Source organism: Myotis nattereri (assembly GCF_964212035.1).
Source record: "Myotis nattereri genome assembly, chromosome: 9".
Taxonomy (NCBI): domain Eukaryota; kingdom Metazoa; phylum Chordata; class Mammalia; order Chiroptera; family Vespertilionidae; genus Myotis; species Myotis nattereri.
In genome coordinates, this window is record NC_138084.1 from 37,339,828 (window position 1) to 37,362,867 (window position 23,040).

Below are 23,040 nucleotides of genomic sequence, written 5' to 3' on the forward strand. Positions count from 1 at the left end.
CTGTGGACGCCTCTGTGTGTGTGCTATTTCCCTTGGCAGTCAAGGTGACACCAAGGCTTGGCTCTGACTGTTCTTTCTTGGTTTTAAAAATATTGTTAATATAATGGGATAGTATGAATTTTAAGATCCTGTTAACTTGGAATTAGGCATATTGTTTTTTCTTTTTTTCTCATCTTTAAAAAAATTTTTTTTTTTTATTGATTTTAGAGAAGAAGCAAGAGGGAGAGAGAGAAAAACATCAACGATGAGAGAGAATCATTGATCGGCTGCCTCCTGCACGCCCCACACTGGGGATGGAGCCCACAACCCAGGCATGTGCCCTGACCAGGAATCGAACCCTAACCTCCTGGTTCATAGGTTGATAATCACTGAGCCACACTGGCTGGGCGGCATATTTGTTTTACATAAAATAAACCATTAATCAAGATCAAGCACAGTTTGTTGATAAAATATGTATTCTTTAAAACTGAGAGATTCAGTTTTAATTTTAGACATCTAACATTTTTTGAAATCGTTGTAGTTGAATTGTCTTCAGCAGATTAGTCTTACACACATGAAAATGTTGCCTCTATTTTAATTTGATAGCAATGATTTCATATGTCTAGACACAAGAATTTATGAATGCCTACTAAGTGCCAGGCCAAAGAGTGCTATTCAGTTTAAGCTGTTATGGGGTGTTTTTCTCAATTCTACAAAGACAGTCATTTTAAAAAAAACTTTATTGAGAATTGATATACAAAAAATTGCACACATTTAATGTATGCATCTTTGGATATACACATGCACCCGTGATACTATTACTATGATCAAGGTGCTAAATATATCGATTTCTTCCCAAAATTTTATGTTCTTTTGTGGTTTTCACTTGTTTGTTTTTTTGTGATAAGAACACAATATGATATCTATTCTCTTAACATATTTTAAAATGCATAATACTGTTGTTAATTATAGGCACTATGTTGTATAACAGATCTCTAGAACTTACTCATGTGCATACTGAAACTTCATATCTATCCAGCAACAATTTTCTTCCCCACAACCCCTGGTAACCACTATTCTATTTCCTGCTTCTGTGAGTCTGACTGTTTTAGATACCCCATATAAGTGCAGTATTTGTGCACTTGAAGTTTTGTTTAATGAGATCAGTTAAGCAGTGAGAATCAGAATGTATGAAGTGAGCATGACCAGAGGGTTTTATTCAACTCTTTTTATCTCATAAATGTAAAAACTGAATCCAGAGTGATGAAATCACTTGTTCAGGGTCATACAGTAATTGCTATGTTCTTATTTTTTAACTAAACTTTTAAAGAATACGTTTCATCATGACCTGACCTATATCTGTATGGTGGAGAAGAAATACTCTATGTATCTGGGTTTCACTTATCTTGTCCCTCCCAGCCCAACAGACGTGCAGGTGGCCACAACCCTCTCCAGTTGCGTGTGACCTTGTTCACTGTGGTTGTCTAATCCTACTGACTGATTCCTTGTAGACCAAGAGAATGCTGGTGGAGAAGATGGGCCGAGAGGCTGTGGAGCTAGGCCACGGAGAGGTCAACATCACAGGGGTGGAAGAGAACACCTTGATTGCCAGCCTTTGTGACCTCTTGGAAAGGATCTGGAGCCATGGACTCCAAGTAAAACAGGTAATGAATGTAGAGCCCTTTCTGCTGTGCAAACTATCTTCTTGTTTTCACTTACTAGCTTTCCCATACTCTTCCAGCTGGCTGGCTTTGGAGAATGGTACATAGTATGCATGGAGTGAGATTAGAAATAGGTAAACAAACAAATAGGATCTAAACTATTTTGTTTAAAAATAAACTTCATAAATCTGTGTGTGTGTCAGACATTTTAAAAGTGGTGTTTCTGTCCTGCAAATAGAGCTTAAGGCCATACTGATAGATCCTGTTTGGCAGCTGGCCCTAGAGATGGAGCATAGAGAAAGAGGGAACGTGAAGCTCAGAAGTACCAAACATACTAGTACCCTAAGAGTCCTTCATTAGCTGTACATTCCCAGTGGATAAAGGTCTGTCATTAACATTTCGTTTACATGTGGATAGCTTAGCCATCTAAAGATCTGAGAGAAGTTGAGTAAGTTTGATTTTTACTGCTTAATACCCAGAGAATGTTCTTATTTGAAAATACTCTAATTTGAAAAGTCAAGATGGACAACTTTTACTTTTATGCATTTTTTAATTTGAAAAGAACTTGAAACATTATCAGAAGCAATTTTATTTTGGACAAATTAGAAATTATATATAAGTATCCAGCAAATATTTATTGAGGGCTTACAGTATTCCAGGAACTATTGTAGGCACTTGAGATAACCTTAGTAAACAAAACAGATCAAGATGCCCTAGCTGGTTTGGCTCCGTGGATAAGAGTGTCGGCCTGCGGACTGAAGGGTTCGATTCTGCTCCAGGGCCAATACATGGGTTACAGACCCAATCCCCAGAAGGGGGTGTGCAGGAGGTAGCCGATGAATGAATCTCTCTCATCATTGATGTTTCTATCTCAACAAAAACAAAACAACAACAAAAACAGACCAATATCTCTGCCCTTCTGGAGTTTCCATTCTCATGGTTTGGAGGCAGTCTACCACATGTGCCCTTCAAAACATTTTTTTGTGCACATACTAGTATACCCATATACAGGTGTGTATTAAAAAAATCCAGCAATATCACAATGAATTAATTTTTCACACCCACTAGGATAACTAAAACAAAAAAAGATAAGGTGTTAGGATTTGGAGAAATTAGAACCTTCATAACATTGCTGGTGGAATGTAAAATGGTACAGCCACTTTGGAAAATTGTCTGGCAGTTCCTCAAAATGTTAACCATAGTGTTGTGACCCAGCAAGTCCACTTCTAGCTATGTATTCAAGAGAAATGGGAACATGTCTACATAAAAACATGTACACACTGTTCATAGCAGCATTATTCCAAATAGGCCCAACGTGGAAAATCCCAAATGTCCATCAGCTGATGAATCCATAAACTAAATGTGTGTGGCCTATCCATATAATGGAATATTATTTAATAAAAAGAATAAATTATGGATACATAGCACAACATCGATGAACTGTGAAAACATACTAAATGAAAGAAGCAGTCACAAAAGACCACATATTGTATGACCCATTTAGGAAAATCCATAGACAGAAAGATTAAAAGATGCCAGAGGTAGGAGGGAGGGAGGACTGGGGAGTGACTGCTAATGGATATGGGGTTTCTGTTTGGGGTGATGAAAATGTTCTAAAATTAAGTAGTGTTGATGGTTGCACAACTCTTTGAATATATTAGAAACCAGATTTTTTGTGTGTGCAGAAAATTATATACTTTATAAGTATGAATTTTATGGTAATATGAATTATATCTTGATAAAGCTGTTTAAAAAATCCAATTGGATTATACTGTACATAATGTTTTATAACTTGCTTTTTTTTCCTCATTATTTTTTCCATGTCCTTAACTAATTTTTAGATGATATTACAGTATTTAAGAGCTCAGACTATAAATCAGATAGACTTGGGTTTGATTCCCACTTAATAATTTTATGAAACTGAGCAAGGTTCCTAGCTTTTCTAAGTTTCTGTTTCCTCATATGTATGATGGAATTTTAAAAGTACCCACCTCCATAGGATTCTTGTGAGGATTTGATAATTCATGTAAAGCACTAAGCTCAAAGCCTGGTATCTGGGAGATTCTTAGTAAATATTTGTGGTTATTCTTCTTCTAAAATCTCAGTTTTAATTAATGTATTATTGTATAGATGTGCCATACTTGAATCAATCCCTTATCATTGGTCATTTAGGTTATTTTGATTTGTTAGTATTGTAAACAACATTGCGATTACAGATTTTTTAAAAATGTTAAAGATTGTGTGTCACATTCCTACAATTTTGAGAGTCCTGTTGTGTAATAGCAACACTATGAGCTTTGGAGTCAGAAAGACGGATTTGAATCTTAGCTCCACTGGGTGACTTCTAGTGATTTGCAGTTTTTGACAGTAATTTTCCGTGTCCAAAATATAGAATTAATAAAACCTACCTTTCAGGGTTGTTATGATAATTAGATGTAATAAAAATAAGTACCTGGCATGTGGTGGGTATGTAACATATGACAGCTATGATTATGCTAGGTTCTACATGAAGGATTTCTGTTTCTTTCCTTTTCTTTATTTTTTAAAAATATGTTTTTACTGATTTTAGAGAGAGGAAGGGAGAGAGAAACATTGATGTGAGAAAAAAAACTTTGATATGAGAGAGAAGCATTGATCAGTTGCCTCCGTATGCACCCTGACCCATGACCAAACCCACAACCTGGGTATGTTGCCCGACTGGGAATCGAACCGGCAACCTTTTGGTGTGTAGGATGATGCTCAAGCAACTGAGCACACTGACCAGGGCTCTTTCCTTTTCTTTGTAAACAAAAAGGAAAATATACATAATTATTCTGTCATTTTTCTTAAAGTTTAGCAAGCCTGACACTATGGTTAAGTAAGCTCTTTGAGCTTTTTGATAAAACATGCCCTCAAAACTTTTTAATATTTGCCATAAAAATCTTAAGGCATTTAAAAAAAATAACCCTATCATCACATGTTCTAAACCTGTCCTCTGAGGCTTGGCAACATATTCTACAAGAGATTATGGGGATTTCTTTTGGGATTCATTTGATCCCTCTCTCAGTTTGGGTAGACAGAGGCTACTTATTTGGTGAGAAACCAGTACAACATAAATGGGGGCTTTTTTGTTCAGGTTCTGTTTTCTGAGTTCTGCTTTTGGGTCATTAAAGTGTCACTGGAGGGAAGTGAGGGCCTGTGCCTGTGGCAGGGCACTTATGCCCCGAGGGATACATGTTCACTGGAGAGTGACCCTGACTGTCTCTGTTGGGCTCCTACAGCATGCTCCTTAGATCTCCATTTTCGTGGTCTGTGTGTAGAGCACCTTTCTTCTGCTGAGACAGTCCTCATTGATGTTCCAATCCAAAGGTTATACCTGGTTACCTGGTCTCCTCCATCATGCAGACTGTGCATGATCATGCACAGATTGTGACCAAATTCACTCTCAGAGAACTATCTTATCTCTTCCTGGGGGCACCTTACTGACCAACTGCCTATTTTATCTACTTATAAAGTAGGGAGAACCAACTGGCAGTTTTTACTGCTAGCTTCCTACATTTTGTTATTAGCCGTGTTGGTCTGCATGGAAGGCTGTCTGCAGCAAATCCTCACCACTCTCTTTCACTTTTGATGACATATTCCAGGGAGATAGGTATCCTGCTCTAGGATATTTATCTGACAGTAAGAGGTGAGGTTTGATTTTTCATAATAGTTTTATAATTACTGTCATTTGGGGACTGGTAAGTGAAAAGGGGTTGTTTCTCACCCTTTATGCATTGACATTCTTGGAGAATCTGGTACTATCTATGTGTCATGTGGCCACATCCCTGAATGGGTAGTCAGACTATATTGAACCTTGCAGTCTCTATCAGTCCTTTTGCAAAAGAGGAAAAAGAGTAATTCATGTCTTTTGCACTAGAAAGACCCCAGTGCCCTCTTAGTAAACTTCAGCCCAGCTGCTACTCTCTCACTTTTTGCCCTTGCCCTCCCTCCTTGACTAGTATAATCACTGTGAGCCCGGGCATCCTTCTGGCACAGTGGCCTGGTGTTGCTCTTGCCTTTGGTTCTTCAGCAGCATGGCATGTGAGGGCTCTCAGGTGACCAGCTATATTTAGTTTGTATCGCATCCACACAGTCCTATAAGGGAGGCTGTCTTCCAAGTCAGTCTAGATGCTAGGACTATAGTGATGAGTAAGTCAAAGTCCCTGCCCTTTTAGGAGCTTACTCTAATGGTTTTGATAAATGAATGGATGAATGGATTTCTAGAAGTTGAATTACTATCTCAAAGAGCATGGCTATTTTAAGCTTTTGTATTCTACATATATTCTATTAATATAACAGTAACAGTGTATGGGAGCTGTAAGTCTCATTGATTTTTGTTGAACCTCTATTTTTTCAAAGTTTTGGTATTTCAATGAATAAAAAAATGGCCTTCTGTAGTTTTAATGTGTATGTTTGTGTGTGTGTGTGTGTGTATGTGTGTGTGTGTGTGTGTTTTAAATCGCCATTGAAGTTGGGTTTTGTTTTAAGCTGGTTAAATCTTGTAGGAAATCCAAATATACAGCAAACATGATAACAGCTTGCTGATCCATTGATGAGGGTTTTCTCTCATTCAGATGCTTTATTCCCCCCTCCCCCAAATAGATAAAAGTGATGGGTAGAAACAAAATAGGTTATTGATATTTTCAAGGGAAAAATCTTGAGACCTTAAAGTTTCACATTTATCCCAGAGCATAAAGTTTTCTTCAGAAGGTATAACTTCAAAGGTAAATGATTCCTTTCAGAAGCAGTCTGCCTAGTGTCATTATTAAGAGTAGTGGTTACCTGGACTTAAGCTTGAATTTCAACACTCTACTTACTAGCTGTGTGATCTCTTACAATCTTTCTGATCCCCAATTTGCTCTTTTCTAAAGAACATGAGGATAGGGGTACCTACCTTACAGGATTTTGGGGAGCATTAAATAAAATGTTATTTTAAACATTTAACATAGTTCATAGCACACCTCAAGCCAGACATGGTAGCTTCTATCATTATTATTACTTTCATAAAATGCAGAACTAAAGTTATTTATAAAACTATTATAATAAATTCTACTAAAACAAACATTATGTTACATTTATATTGTATCAACTGTATAGGAACATTCACCATGAATCTGAAATAAAGGTTTTATCACATAATGAGAGTCTCTGTGTACTGAAGGATGACTGGGAAGAGACAAAGCAGTTGCTGGGGGGCTAGCTGGGCTCATTCACTGCATAGGCAAATTGCTCCCTTACATCAGGATTGCAAGTGCTATTCATATTTGTGTCTTATTGAAATGACTAATTATGCCCTAGCCCAGTGGTCAGCAAACTGCGGCTCGCGAGCCACATGCGGCTCTTTGGCCCCTTGTGTGTGGCCATGAAGTTTCAATTGCACTGTATGTGCGCTCGTACGTGGTATTTGCAGTTTGCCGAACACGGCCCTAGCCCATAGTGTGGCCCAGAGCTGTCGGCACTTGGAGCTCTGGAGGGGAAAGAAGGGATGAGAGCGGGTTTAGCTCAGTGGATAGAGCGTTGGCCTGGGGACTAAAAGGTCCTAGGTTCTATTCTGGTCAAGGGCACAAGCCTGGGTTGCGGGCTTGATCCCCAGTAGGGAGCATGCGAGTAAACAGCCAATCAATTATTCTCATCATTGATGTTTTTATCTCTATCTCTCTCTACCTTCCTCTCTGAAACCAATAAAGATATATAAAATAAAATAAAATGACTAATTACTACATGACTCAAACACAGGGTGGGACAAAAGTAGGTTTGCAGTTGTTCATATGGGAAATAATACAATAATTAACAAATAATAATAGAATAAGAAACTGTGTTTTGTGTACTCACAACTGTAAACTTACTTTTGCCCCACCCCATAATTTCAACTGCAAATGCCAAGGTTCTCTTATGCTGACTGCAGTATCTCAGCTTTGCAGTAGAGTAACAGCCTACCTTCCTGCAGGCTTCTTCAACTGTACCTTCAATAGTAAATCCTCCTCTTAGTGATGATTTATTCTCCCCAGCCTGCTCTAAGGGCAGGAATGTCAGTATTTTAGGAAATTCAGGAGCTATCTTACAATCTTGTAGACTGGATATCAGCTTCTCTATGCAAAACTCATGCTCTACCTAAGCTGACCTTCAATCAGCAAACCATTTAGAGGTTATTTGACTTTTTCTCATCCACTGGTTCATTCACAACTCTTTCTGACCATGCCCTCCTCCTTCCCAGTGGGGACCTTTTCTCTTTTCTGTTTCTTATGTTTCTCCAGGATTTTAGTAGCAGGGTATATGTGTATACATTGCATCTGGTGTACACTGAGGTAAGAAATAGTACAGTAAGTCCTCACTTAACGTTGTTGATAGATTCTGAGACTTTAAGTTAAATGATGTACAACGAAACCAGTTTTACCATAGGCCAATTTATATAAACAAGAGTTAAGTTTCTATGACATCTCATCAACATTACAACAAAATAACATTGAATGAAATGTTATTTGAGGACCTGCTGTACAGGTACTTTTTATCAAAAGCTGGAATCTATATGTTTAAATTATCTCTGTCTCTGTCCACTGGATGCCTTGGCCTCTGAAATCTAAACTGATAGATATTTTCCCTTGTGTTGGTTCCAGGGGAAATCAGCCTTGTGGTCTCACCTGTTACATTATCAGGAAAACCGACAGAGAAAGCTCACATCCGGAAGCCTCAGTACCTCAGGTAAGACGGTCTCCGCTTCATTGGAGAGAACGCCCTCCACCCACATTCCATACCCCACTGGAGAGAACAGCAGGAGTGATTCGGGCCACTGAAGCCTTTGGTCTGTGATGTTTTCTTCTTTACATATTAAGCCCCTGGGTCCTTTGAACCACAGAGCATGCCATAGCCATGGAGTTTGCTTTCATTATGTACTCTTTTGATCAGTGAAATAGAAGACATATCAGCAAGGCATGTCTCATTAGAATGAGTTTAAGTTTTAAATGAATTTGGGTGGTACTAATGTCTTGTGTTTGGAGCAGACTGTTTTCAGAGTCTTTTGTTTTATTTCTCTTAGATGGGCATTGAGATGATCTATCCTATCAAGTAAGGGAGCCTGTTTGCAATGTCCTACCTTAAGGCCTGGTGTGAATAATTCCTTACACTTTCTTTCTGTTTCTAATTTAATGAAAATATCAGAGTTGTCCGGGACCCCAGAGATATCCTAGTCCAGCCCCTTATTTACAAGAGGAGGAAACTGGGATTGAGAGAGGCATTGAATTTACTAGAGATCACCCAGTGAATTGATAGAGGAGGCCAGATTAGGAGCCGTTCTCTTGTCTCCTAATCTTGTGTTCTTTAGACCATTCTACAGTGTCCCTTCCAGGACAGTCCTCCTCCTTCCTCTTCTTCTTTTCAACATCTCCCCTTCACACCTCTTTCATTCTTCTTTCTCTGCTCAGGAGTTTGTTCACCTTTCTTGGATGTTCTTATCCTAATGATAAAGATCAGTTTAAATGGGGGTTAAAAGATAGGCATGAACTCAGTGTCGTCTTTGCTCTTGAGTTCGTTGACCTCAACTAGCACTGAAAGTGGGGAGAATAATTGACTGAAAACGAGGTACAAGAGCTCCCTAAGTAGCCTTTTAAGAGTTTTTTGGTTCACTTTCTGGATATGAGAGTCTTCTCAGGAAGGCTATTGACATTATTGCTAAGGGGTAAACTATAGCCGAAAATTCTCAACAGCCGAGTAATAAGGGTAGTAAGTTTTAAACGGGCCAGATGTGCAGATATAAAGGTATTATATATAGAGGTCTGGTTTTCTGCAACATGTGTTTTTTTACACATCCTGTTGGCTCTTTTGTAACCTATTTTGAGGCAAGAGCAGGACAAAAGTAGTGCCTCCAAGTGGAAGCACTACCTTCTATGCATTATGATGAGAACGTGCAGGTTAGGAGCCAGAGGATCTGACTTTGCCACTTGGTGACTGGGCAAAGCAGCTAACCTGTCTGAATTTCGGTTCCCTCTATGATACCTTCTTTGGTTATCTCATAAGTTATTAAATAATTAGATGTGATAATATGCATACAAGTATTAAATCTGAAACCTAATGGGTACTTAATAAATATTATGAAATGATTGTTCAAAGTGTTAAAAAAAATAACTGTTTCCTGTAGAAATATGTGATTTTAGATTAGAAGGGTAGTTAGCTATTTGGATAGTCCGATCTTAGAAATGACCAGTTTCTTTGTTCTAGGAATACTTGTTGATTCAGAACGGAGGAAGTCCGATGCCAGCTCTGTCATGTCTCCCTTGAGAATCTCCCTCATTCAGGATATGAGGTCAGTGTGGGCTCAGACATAATAAGCCACTGAAATCCTGTTTCCAGTTGCTGCTTAGGTGTCCGCATTATGGAGCAGGGTCTCAGTGACCCGTGCTTCCACAGCATCTCAGGTAACCAGAAAGCCCTTCTCATTGGTCTTGTGCTTTATGATGTGTTTATAGAGCAGTTGGGTTTCCTGACATTTTTGGAGAATTATATCAGAGTATCTCCAGGCCTAAGGGCTCTGGGATTAACCTGACTCTTTTTGAGAGTTGTACTGTCACCCCCAACCCCCATCCTTTGCCAGGTGAGCCTATCTGGCAAAGCTACATGGAAGCCCAGGATTTATAGAATAAGAGAGATGTACTCTCCCAGGGGTGGATAGAGCTGTCTCTCTAGGTCTCCTTTGGCTTTACGGGGGAGGTATTGGTAGTGAGTTCATCTCCCACCCACCCTCACTTTTTCCCATTTCCCCTTCAGGCATATCCAGAACATCGGGGAAATCAAGACTGACGTGGGAAAGGCCAGAGCATGGGTGCGACTCTCCATGGAAAAAAAGTTACTTTCCAGACACCTGAAGCAGCTTCTCTCAGACCATGAGCTCACCAAGTAAGTCCACTCCACCTGGAGTAGAACAGACTCTCAGGAATGCTGGGGGGATTAGAAACCCCTGTGTGGGAAGGGGGGCGGGTAGTCAGTATGTCATCACTGTTGTATTCAGCTAAACTCAATTTGCGTATGAAGGTTTTGAAGCATTTCCACTTCTATCTGCAGAAGAATAATTCTGCTGTATTTGTTCTCCCTACCTTCCCAATCGGCATGCCCAAAATGGCTTTCTTATAGAGTAGTGAGAAGGATGGGGTCCTCATTGGCTACCTCAGAGTTTGGGGGCTCCTCCTCTCTATGCACTCTGGTGACTTGTATATCACAGGCATTTTTTCTGTCTCTTTCCTGAAGGATTGGAGAATTACAAGGAAACTTATAAAATATATATATACCCTTATCTCTTCTGTTCTCTCCTGGGCCCAGGGCAAGCCCACAGTAACCAAGTCCTTGCTCTTCCTCTCTGGACCTTTACTTCTAGGGCAAGTTGTAGGAACCTATTATTTGTAGGGCAGATTTGCAGATATTGGCTTAAATATATAAAATTATATTTTATATTTAAATATATTCTTATTGATTTCAGAGAGGAAGGGAGAGAGGGAGAGATAGAAACATCAGTGATGAGAGAGAATCATTGATTAGCTGCCTCCTGCACTCCCCACACTGGGGATTGAACCTGAAACCCAGATATATGCCCCAATTGGGAATTGAAATGTGACCTTCTGGTTCATAAGTTGACACTCAACCACTGAGCCATGCTGGCAGGGCCCTTTGGCTTAAATATTTAGGGCCTTCCTTCATTTGACTCTAGCCTAACTTTTCAGGCTCATTGCTAACTGATCACTTTTCTGAGCCCTCAACCCTAGTCAAACTGGTTTCCACATTCTGTTATCCTCTTCCTATGTGCTTGTTTAAATTTGTGCTGTCCTTCAGGCCCCTCTTGTTCTAGGAACATTGAAGTTTATGGCTCTTTAAATTTCCAGAGAGCCTTGCATTTGGCAGCTCATTATGGGCAGTCTTATACTGTGGCCTTTACCTGATTAATTCACCTATACTGTATTTGAGGGTAGGTGCTTTCCTCTCTAGCACCTGCACATAGTAGGCCTTGTTTGGTGAAGTATCTGTTGAAAGTACCTAATAAACCTGACTAGGTAGAACCTGACAGGTATACTGAATCCCATACCTCTTTGGCCATGATGATTACAATCTTGGCAACCAGGATAGTTACATTCTTTTGTTTTGTGTATGTGTGCATTCCTCTGTGCTGAGGGCCTGTACATTTGTCTCTCTGTGTCCCCTCTCCTTGGAGAAGGTATCATTGCTGAGCAGTTGCAGAAGGCCTGCAATGTCAGACAAAGGAGTTGGTCTTTGATGAGTAAGCAGTGGGGATGCGGGTGGAGATGGGAGAAAGTTTAAAAAGGGGAAGGGATAGGAAACCAAGATGGCGGCATAGGTAAACACCGGAGAATGCTGCCTCGCACAACCACTTCAAAAATACAACTGAAAGACGGAACGGACATCACCCAGAACCACAGAAAAGCTGGCCGAGGGAAAATTCTGCAACTAGAAGGAAAGAGAAAAGCATACCGAGACTCAGAGGAGGTGCAGTATGGAAGTAAAATACTAAGGTGCAGAGGTGCGTGCCGAGTGGGCTGGCGGCTGAGGGCGCAGTTGTCGTTTTCAATCAGGAGGGAGTCTCAGGCTCTGGGCTCCAGTTCCAGGCGAGTCTCTGGGGACCCAGACTCAAACGGGAGAAGCGGGACTGTCTGGCATCGGTCGGAACTCGAGGGCAGCTTTCTCTCCGAGGTACTTGCAGCAGTCGCTGGGACACTGAGAGGCAGAGCCTCTGGGGATGGGACTGAGAGCAGCCATAACTGCTCGCTCGCTCGCTCGGCCTGCCCTGTTGATCCCCTAGGACCCGCCCTGCACAGAGGCATTTGTTGGTTAGCCTCAGGCAAAGGCTAGAATAGCACCTCCCTAGAGGACAGAAGTTCTCCCACTGCAGACACAGCTGATTCTCACAGCCAGTTCGCCTGGAGGTCAAATCCCCCCTAGTGTTACCTACAACAATCAAGGCTTAACTACAACAAGATGGTGCACAAAGACCACTAGGGGGTGCACCAAGAAAGCATAAAAAATGCGGAGACAAAGAAACAGGACAGAAATGGAGGAAGGCAAAATGCTGGATATAGAGCTCAAAACCACACTTTTAAGGTCTCTCAAGAACTGTCTAGAGGCTGCCGGTAAATTTAGTAAGGCCCTCGAAAAGACTGGTGAGACCGCCGATAAATATAGTGAGATCCTCAAGAAATCTAATGAGACCCTCGATGTTGTGATAAAGGACCAACTAGAAATTAAGCATACACTGACTGAAATAAAGAATATTATACAGACTCCTAACAGCAGACCAGAGGAGCGCAAGAATCAAGTTAAAGATTTGAAATGCGAAGAAGCAAAAAACACCCAACTGGAAAAGCAAAATGAAAAAAGAATCCGAAAATACGAAGATAGTGTAAGGAGCCTCTGGGACAGCTTCAAGCGTACCAATATCCAAATTATAGGGGTGCCAGAAGATGAGAGAGAGCAAGATATTGAAAACCTATTTGAAGAAATAATGACAGAAAACTTCCCCTACCTGGTGAAAGAAATAGACTTACAAGTCCAGGAAGCACAGAGAACCCCAACCAAAAGGAATCCAAAGAGGACCACACCAAGACACATCATCATTAAAATGCCAAGAGCAAAAGACAAAGAGAGAATCTTAAAAGCAGCAAGAGAAAGAAACTCAGTTACCTACAAGGGAATACCCATACACTGTCAGCTGATTTCTCAACAGAAACTTTGCAGGCCAGAAGGGAATGGCAAGAAATATTCAAAGTGATGAATACCAAGAACCTACAACCAAGATTACTTTATCCAGCAAAGCTATCATTCAGAATTGAAGGTCAGATAAAGAGCTTCACAGATAAGGAAATGCTAAAGGAGTTCATCACCACCAAACCGGTATTATATGAAATGCTGAAAGGTATCCTTTAAAAAGAGGAAGAAGAAGAAAAAGGTAAAGATACAAATTATGAACAACAAATATGCATCAACAAGTGAATCTAAGAATCAAGTGAATAAATAATCTGATGAACAGAATGAACTGGTGATTATAATAGAATCAGGGACATAGAAAGGGAATGGGCTGACTATTCTTGGGGGGGAAAGGGGTGTGGGAGATGCGGGAAGAGACTGGACAAAAATCGTGCACCTATGGATGAGGACAGTGGGTGGGGAGTGAGGGCGGAGGGTGGGGTGGGAACTGGGAGGAGGGGAGTTATGGGGGGGGAAAAAGAGGAACAAATGTAATAATCTGAACAATAAAGATTTAATTTAAAAAAAAGGGGCGGGGGGAGGAAGGACATGGCCTGCATAGCTCTCCCTGGTCTGTGAGCTGGCTCATTCCCTTCATTGCCCTTTATTGTCTCTGAAGTGTCCCTGGCTTACATTCACATTCAGAGCAGTTTTCTGACTCGTGGGTCTCAGGTCAGCTGGGATCTGAGACTTGGCCTGGGAATGAGTATTGATCGCAGATCTTCTGTTGTTGCTCCTCCAACACCACACACTAGGTGAAGCCCTAGCAAGATGCCTGAGAGGGCCTGTGTCTTTCCCAGAGAAAATTGCATTTGGGCCCTCAGTTTAAGGAAGGAGATTCCAAGACCTCTGACACTACATTGTAGGAACATCAACCCTTGGACACAGGGTAGAGTTTGGTTTTTGTTGTCCCTCCTATAGCTTAAGCCACATTCCCTCTAGCCCTCAGTTGGAGTAACTGGCTTTGTTCCTTTTTCAGGTAGCTCTAAAGAACTTAAGGCTTGACATCTCATTCTTCCCCTAGCTGGCTCCTTCCAGAACTGAGTAATTCTAGTCTCTTTCCTCTCCTCTTGGCTGGGAGACTGATGTATTGCTTCCTCTCCGACAGGAAGCTGTACAAGCGCTATGCCTTCCTGCGCTGTGATGACGAGAAGGAGCAGTTCCTCTACCACCTCCTCTCTTTCAATGCCGTCGATTACTTTTGCTTCACCAATGTCTTCACAACTATCCGTGAGTAGCCCTGTGCTCCCCACTAACCTTCTTAGTTCCTGTCTCCATGAGCCTGCCTGAAGCTCACTCACTGTCCCCTTTTTAAGAAAAAAGATGATCAGTTGTACTTTTGATTTGCCTTTTGCTTCTGTGGGAGAGAGGTGCAATGCCCTCCTTGGAGGTTATTTTTCTCCGAAGCTGCTTATTGTTGCTCTGAACTGGGGAGCTCAGTCTTTTTGGCCATCGTGTTGTCACTGTTGTTCTAGGCACTTCCCTGGGAGCCTCAGGTGATGGATCGGATTGGGTGTGGTGGGGGAGTTCACTGCCCTCTAGATACCTGTAAAGAAATTTCCCTTTGGTTTTGGGCTGAGAGAGTCATTATTCAGTATCACGGAAGGTTTCAGAACTGCCCACAGGGACAAGCAGCTCTTCCACATAGCCATGAAGGTTTGGGTCCAGACCCTAACTCATTATGTTCCTGTGAGCAGAGTTTGCCCCTCCTGTGGGCCTCAGTCCCCTATTTGCAGAGTGAGGAAGAGGGTTCAGAATAGTCTAAGGCAGGCCCCTGGAGCCTCATCTTTCTTTGGTGCCAGGATGTTGGGTGGGGGGTAGTCTCTGAATTTGTCCCATGACTAATTGTTTGGCCAGTGACTCAACAGCCTCAGTGGTGTGGGGTGGACTCTTTTGTTACATATCTTTTTAAATTCAAATACCATTCTGATCGCTCATGGTCCAAGAACATTCAAATAATAGACCAAAAAGAAGCAGATGTTAAAGATTGGTCTTCATACATTAGAGTCAGTAATGCCATGCTTGTCTATGGTCTCGCAACATAAAATCACATCCACACCTCAGTGGCCACCAAACTACTCAGCAGAGCTTCCTTAACAGCTGTTTGAAGCTATCATTTTGAGTACTAGTGACTTTTTTTTTCAGGCTCTCAGCAAGGGTTAGAGGAATCAGCTCAGCCTCGGCACAGTGCCAAAATGTGGCCAAGTAAGGCTTTGAGTCCGTCACAGCAGCATTTACTAGCACAGGGGCCTTCTCCACAAGGTTGTGGACAAATTGGGCCATGGTTCTAGGATGGAAATTCTGTGGTCCCAAATGGTCAGCTGAATGTCACAGCATGCACTTTTGTTTCTACATGACATCCGTCTTCCCTCTCAGAGAAGAGGGCTGTAGGCTTCAGTAGAAGCAGCACTGAACTAGAATTTAGGAGACCCAAGGGAAACGAATTCCCTCTCAGTGCCTCAGAAAAGGCAACGGAATACCTGCATGTCCTCTCCTGAGATTGTTATTAGAGTGCAAGAGATGATAGATGGAAGTGCTCTGAAAAGCAATTCAGTACAATGTTGAGTTGGTGATGTTATTTAAGGAATAGGTTGACTTAGCTCTGAGCCTGCATATGGGCTTGGATCTTTGTTGTTTGGGGTAACCCCAGGGGGAGTGAGATTGATGGGAGGGTTGGCTAATATTCTGAGCCAACCAGAGACTAGATCCTGGTGACTTGCAGCTCCAGCTGTGCTGGGGCTGCTATCATGTGAGCATGCCAGGAGCAGGTCAGGCCCTTTTAGGTATGGGAGGGATTCCTGATCCTCCTCCATGCCTTTGTGGCTTCCTCTAAACAGTGATCCCCTACCACATCCTGATTGTACCGAGCAAGAAGCTGGGGGGCTCCATGTTCACTGCCAACCCATGGATTTGCATCTCGGGAGAATTGGGTGAGACACAGATCCTGCAGATTCCCAGGAACGTGTTGGAGATGACCTTCGAGGTACGTGTTGTCCGAGAACCACACTCTAAGCTCTGTGGAAATCTGAGTTTGCAACAGTTGCTTTTCTGGAGTTTTCTGCAGAGGTTTTTGGAGGCTTTGCTCTATACAGTGTTATGCATCAGCACGGCTGACCTGTCCTGAGATGATCGGAGCCAAGAGCTGACCCAAGGAGGGGGGAGCCTTCCCTGTCTAAATAGTCTCTGGCTGGAAAGCACTTCCCATCTGAACTTTCATACCTCCCTGACCATGGTGTGCTGAGAAATCCCCAAGAGTTCTTTCAGCTGCTGGGCCCATATGTTCACAGAGACCTCTGGACCTCAGACTGCTATCCCATTTCCAGAGCTGTAGGCTCCCAGGCCCTGTTCTCTCTGTAGGTAGCAGCCATCGACCCCTCATGAGATGGTACTGTACTGTTGGCTTTGGTGACAGGTGGAACCATGAGCTCTGTCCCTGCCAGGTTGCAGGCAGCCAGTCAGATGTCTGCCTCCAAGGAGTGTCACTAGTTTTTGCTATTTCCTTTTCCTACCTCATCTTCTCTGGCTGTTCTCTCATAGTGCCAGAACCTGGGGAAGCTCACTACTGTGCAGATAGGCCATGATAACTCTGGGCTGTATGCCAAATGGCTGGTGGAGTATGTGATGGTCAGGAATGAGATCACAGGACATACCTACAAGTAAGTGTTCCCTTAGCTGTGCTCTAAAATGCTGGGGCAAGGGTACCACCAGGGGCTGTGTTTGATGCTTGGGTATGTGGAGTTCTCAAGGAGGCTGCTTAGGCTGTGATAGGCTGGGGCAACTTCCTATTTGGCTCTGCCTCATGCACCTGAAAAAAAAAATAGGAGGAGGGTTTATCAAGGGAAGATGTGTGACATTGCTGTGAGAGGTTCCAGCTCACCCATCACTCCCTGATTGTGCACAGGGGATGGATGAGCAGGCCCTTGAAGGATCCTCAGGGATGGCTTTGTTGATGGCTCTTTCTGAGCAGTAGGGGGACGGGCATGGGAGGAGCTGGCAGCTCTGACAGGCCATTGTCCGACCTGTAGATTCCCCTGCGGCCGGTGGCTAGGGAAGGGCATGGACGACGGAAGCCTGGAGCGGGTCCTAGTGGGAGAGCTGCTCACATCCCAGCCCGAGGTGGACGAGAGGCCGTGTCGGACCCCGCCCCTGCAGCAGTCCCCCAGCGTCATCCGCAGGCTTGTTACCATCTCACCTAACAACAAGCCTAGTAAGTGGGAAGAGAGGCTGGGCCCTCATGCTACCCAGCCTGGGGAATGTGGGCAGATCTCTGGGAGCCCTGATATGTTAGCCCAAATCCCAGCCTATGAGCTGCCTCAGGAACCACCTCTGTCACCAAAGCAGCCTCAGGGGATCTAACACTCTCCGTAGAGGCCTGGAAGGAGAGGGAGCGCTTATGGAGGCTGGCTTGGGGCCTCCGTACTATTTGTATATGATCCTAGAGAGGTGAGGGGTCAACTGCAGGCCTTCTCTTTCCTGGTTCCTGGGCTTCACAGCCAGTCTTGGCCCTCTTTTGGCTGCCAAACGTTCCAGGGTAAATGGAAAATAAACTTTACCAGCATCTCTTAGAGACAGAACTCGAAGGTATTGACTTTGCTTTCCTCCCCAAGATTTTAGGAAGAGCTAGTTCAGCACAGTTTGGTGGGTGAGAGCTGCTTTTGCTAAGGTCAGGCTGCCCTACCTCTCCCATGAGCCCTCACAGTGTCCTCAGTGTCCTGCTCAGGAAGCTAAGCACTGTTAGCCTCTGAGATTGGTGAGGGGTGTCTGCTTGATTTTTATCAGAGCTGAACACTGGGCAGATCCAGGAGTCCATTGGGGAGGCAGTCAATGGCATCGTGAAGCACTTCCATAAGCCTGAGAAAGAGGTAAGCCTTCCTGTCCTCCAGCCCAGGGCCTTACATTGAGTGAGAGAGAATAATACTGTTCTTGGCCCATGTGCTTGGACAGCCTGGAGTGTAGAGTGTGTGCCTCAGTTTGAGACTGAGCAGATTTTTTCCTCTGGGGATCTCTGCTTGGGTTACCCTGTTTTCCTTACACACTAATGGCCCAACAGAGTCCTGGGGCCTCTAGTGAACAGTGTGTATTCCTATTTTCTTCAGGATTTGCCTGTCTCCCTGAATAATGGCCACATTGGCTTTGTCCCCCTGGTGGGAACCCATATTCATCATCTATTCATTTATTCATTTACTCAATAGCTATTCACTGAGAGCTGTTCTGAGCCAGGCACTGTGCCAGGTGCTAGGGGAACAGACAAGGTCCCTGCCTGTCTTTTGCTGCCCTCTCAGCTGTAGGTTGTGGATTTGAGGATGCAGTGGTGGGAGGGCAGCTTGAGGCAAGCCTGTCACTCTCCTGTTTCCTTACTAGAGAGGCAGTCTGACGCTGTTGCTTTGTGGAGAGTGTGGCCTTGTCTCGGCTCTGGAACAGGCTTTCCAGCATGGATTTAAATCGCCCCGTCTCTTCAAAAATGTCTTCATTTGGGATTTCCTGGGTGAGTTGGACTAGGATGTGTGGTGGGAAAGCATGGAGAGACATGGGGACTCACCAGCATAACGTGGGTGCTAACCACTGGGGCCTGAGGTACAGAAGCCAAATCAGGTAACTCTCAGATTAGATCTGTTGTTTGCTCTGCCTTTCCCCAAAGGTAATGACAGAAGTTCTCCCCACCTTCACCCCTCACCTCCTGAGAACCGGATGGAGAAGGTTCTCTCTAAGCATCTGTTGTATAGCACAGGCTTAGTCATGAGTCCTCACACTCTTTTCTTGGAGATCTAGAAGGCCAGCCCAAGCCCTGTGTTGCACCCCTTAGATCATTTTTATGCAAGGAGCTTCTCCTTCAAGAGTTTTTTAGAAATCTTAAGACTAGAAAAAGTAGCATCTTTATATCAGGGCCACGTAAATTTTAAAAATAAGGTTAAGGAATATAGGAATCATTTTGAAAGGTGATGAGTGACATCAGAACACTCATGTTATTCTCATTAAGTTGCTTACATCATCAACATTGAGATGCCCATGGCTGGTGGCCTGCAGGACTGTCAGAGACAGGGCGGCTTTAAGAGGCTTTGTCATCGGCAAGCTTTCTCCTCTTCACAGAAAAAGCACAAACCTATTATGAGACTTTGGAGCAGAATGAAGTTGTTCCTGAGGAAAATTGGCATACAAGGGCCCGGAATTTCTGCCGATTTGTCACTGCAATCAACAATACTCCCCGGAACATTGGCAAGGATGGCAAGTTCCAGATGCTGGTGTGCTTGGGAGCCAGGTACTGCAGCCTCAACCCCAGAGTACATAGCAGCCAGCCTTGGAAGTGGTGCTGGAGTCCTAGTGTGGTGCAGGGGTGGGGAGTAGCTGATGACCAGGCATTCTTGGGCAGGTGAGGCCTTAGAGGACTTCCTAGAGCCCCTTAATTTCCTTTATGTACCATGTGTATGGGTGGGGATCTGTGGAGGTGGGGGTGAGAGTGTGTGTAGCTGGGGAAGAAGAGCCACATTAAAAATATATATACATTATATATATTGATTTCAGAGAGGAAGGGAGAGGGGGAGAGAGAGAGAAATATCAATGTGAGAATCATTGATCAGTTGGCTGCCTCCTGCACTCCCCTGCCCCCCCCCCCCCCACACACACACACACACACTGGGGATCAAGCCCATAATCCGGGCATGTGCCCTGACCGGGATAGAACTGTGACCTCCTGGTTTATAGGTCAAAGCTCAATGAATAAGCCATACCAACCAGGCCCAAGAGCCACATGTTGATGGAAGGAATAAAACCACCCACTGGAGAAATTTAAAAGAGTATATATAGTCATTCCTTCAACAAACATATGAATGTGCCAGGCCTCGTGATGGTGGGAATAGAGATAGTGTGACTAGAGCTGAATGAAACATGCCTCTACCGTGTGGAAGTTTACTTGTCCCAATTAAATACAGTACAAGGCAGGAGGTTGTGAGAGCCCAACAAGAGGTACACATTTATATTATACAGTATGCTGGAAATATAGAGGAGAAAGATCAGAGAAGGCTTCAGGGAGGAGGCGCTAAGGACCTGGGCCAGAGGATCCTTCCCTGTTAGGATAGAGTTGTTTAACCAGGGGACTGAAATGATACTAATTTGATATCATGGATGGTGTGCATGAGAGTGGGCAAGATGGTTAGGGGCTAGTCCAGTAGGTCAGGTGAGAGCATGAAGCCCTAATGAACCTAAGGCAATAGTTTGTTCAGGCACAAAAGGCAGGGAGTTGGTGTGGGATTCACATCCCACATCAGCCACTTAATAACCGTGTGATCTTGGAAAAGCTATTTAACTTCTATGCTTCTCAGTTTCTTCTTGTATAAAGTGGGGATTATAACAGCACTAATGGCATTATATCATATCATAGGGTGGAGTGACCGTTAAATACCTTATGACAGTGCTTGGTACATGCCGAGCTCTATGTGGATGTTAGCTCTCACTATCACTCCTGGTGGTGGTAGCTGTGGGGAGGAAGGATTGGCTGCTATTGGTTAGAGACTGGCTGTTGAGATGGATGTAGTGGTGCTGACTGGACTTGGTGTCTGTTTGGTGGCGGGGTTATCTAAAGAGGAACAGGCCTGGTGGCAGATGTCAGGGCTGATTTGGGTCAGGTTGGGCTGGTGTCCTGGGCAGGGCAGCCCTCAGTAGGAGTCTTTTATTGCTGTGTAAGGCCTCTTTCCCAAGACCTTATTGGAGGAAAAAAGGGGTTGTGGGGAGCTATCCACTTCTCCAGCTTCAGACTTTGTTCAAGGTTTCCCCTTGGCCTTCCACTAACTGTCTCCCTTTCTTTCCCTCTGACCCACCTGGACTGATCCTGCCCTGCCAGAGATCACCTCCTACACCACTGGATTGCCCTGTTGGCTGACTGCCCCATCACCGCACACATGTATGAGGATGTGGCGCTGATCAAAGACCACACACTTGTCAATTCCTTGATCCGCGTGCTGCAGACATTGCAGGAGTTCAATATCACGCTAGAGACATCCCTGGTCAAGGGCATCGACATCTGACCTCTCAGCACCAGCTAGCAACAGGACTGAGAAAGACTCACCCTGCAGCTCTGACCCGTCTTCCCCAAGGACTTAAGCGAGTTGTGCAGGAGACGGAGATGTACACTCACTGTAAAAAGAAAACTAGAGGATTTTTGGAATAAATAATCTATTTTAGAGTTTATTTGCTGATTTGCTTTTTACACACTTTCATGTGAAAGAGTGATAGGGAGAGGGAGACGAGGTTGGTGCCGCTTATTTTGAAGCTGGTGCCCTCCCTCGCTGTGGCCGCGTGCTGGGAGCCTGCGGCCTCCCTGGACTGAGGTTGGCACCGCGTGCAGGGCAGTTCCGCTTCCTTGCCCTGCTGCGTCAGTGAGGCCATTCCACATCGTTTTTAACTAATGTTTTCTATATTAACATTATTATGGATATTTGACTTTCCTGGGCCACACACAGGTGTGCTGAGTGGAAGCCCGAAGCTCCAATCAAAGGGATTTTTAGTAGTGCCTCTTCAAGCACTGACAAGTCAGTCCACATCTTTTCTTTTCTTTTCTTGTCAGTATTATTTGGGAAGAAGACATGCTAAGATGTTTCATTATGCAGAAAAATCACGTTTCCTCTTGGCACGCAGTTGCGCAGAAGAAAGCAAGCATGTTTTAACAGGTTTTCCTTTCCCCCCCATATTATTTATTTAACCCTCCATTGTGTGTTTTAAGTCTTTCTTTTTTTCTTTTTTTAAGGAAAGAAAAGCTTGTCACAGTCTAACTGGCTATATTATTGTTAAATTTATGTTGTTTTGCAACTTAGAAACCAGCTACAGTATGGCCCACTTAATAAAACACCTGAAACAAAACTGCATGGTCCCTGATTTTTATGGGGGTTTATGAGCAGTGGGTGGCGGAGGGTGCAGTGTGGTCTCACTACTGAGGACCGGGCTGCAGCATCGCTTCTCTCCCCTCTCCCTCTCCCCGCTGGCTCGCTGGCTCAGGGCTGTGGGCTGCCCAGGGTGCCTCTGAGGGTGGTGTCTCCTGGGTCCTTCCCGCTGCAGCACTAGGAGCTTTCACAGCTGTTAACTCACATGGTTATTTGAGAGGGATGCACACAGGTTATTTTCCTACTCTACAAAGAAAAAGGCTAGACCAGTGATGGCGAACCTATGACACCCGTGTCAGAGGTGACACGCGAACTCATTTTTTTGGTTGATTTTTCTTTGTTAAATGGCATTTAAATATATAAAATAAATGTCAAGAATATAAGTCTTTGTTTTACTATGGTTGCAAATATCAAAAAATTTCTATATGTGACACAGCACCAGAGTTAAGTTAGGGTTTTTCAAAATGCCGACACGCCGAGCTCAAAAGGTTCGCCATCACTGGTCTAGACAGAGGGGCGAACACCTGGCCAAGGTTGCAAAGATTGTCACTTGACAGGCAGGATGGGCCATTTCTTTAGGGGTAGGGGTGGGAACATAGGACACTTGAGATCCTGACAGCTCCCAGGAAAAAAGCTCTTTCTTGAGACAGGGGCTTACTTTTCCTGGGATGGCAGGTGTAGCTTTATGAGAGTGTTGGGAACCAGCTCTTCAACCAAGCTGCTTTATGGAGGCAATGATCAGGTAGAACACCTCAAACCAGTATCTTCTTGTG

At 43.7% G+C, this 23,040-nt stretch overlaps 1 protein-coding gene across 2 annotated transcripts in view; it reads left to right on the plus strand.

The window, feature by feature from the left end:
- DENND5A (DENN domain containing 5A) overlaps window positions 1-22,247 on the plus strand; it is an 82,692-nt gene extending 60,445 nt beyond the window's left edge. Inside the window, exons 12-23 of one of the 2 annotated variants that reach the window (XM_081099101.1) lie at window positions 1,491-1,643; window positions 8,276-8,360; window positions 9,873-9,957; window positions 10,419-10,547; window positions 14,506-14,627; window positions 16,235-16,380; window positions 16,935-17,053; window positions 17,423-17,604; window positions 18,177-18,259; window positions 18,759-18,882; window positions 19,485-19,619; window positions 21,232-22,247. In XM_081099101.1, the coding sequence (XP_080955227.1) occupies window positions 1,491-1,643; window positions 8,276-8,360; window positions 9,873-9,957; window positions 10,419-10,547; window positions 14,506-14,627; window positions 16,235-16,380; window positions 16,935-17,053; window positions 17,423-17,604; window positions 18,177-18,259; window positions 18,759-18,882; window positions 19,485-19,619; window positions 21,232-21,311 (1,443 nt within the window). In that variant the 3' untranslated portion in view covers window positions 21,312-22,247. Of the gene's footprint in view, window positions 1-1,490; window positions 1,644-8,275; window positions 8,361-9,872; window positions 9,958-10,418; window positions 10,548-14,505; window positions 14,628-16,234; window positions 16,381-16,934; window positions 17,054-17,422; window positions 17,605-18,176; window positions 18,260-18,758; window positions 18,883-19,484; window positions 19,654-21,231 lie in introns of both variants that reach the window. The other variant, XM_081099100.1, reaches the window with a different exon arrangement.
- Window positions 22,248-23,040: the final 793 nt, after the last annotated feature.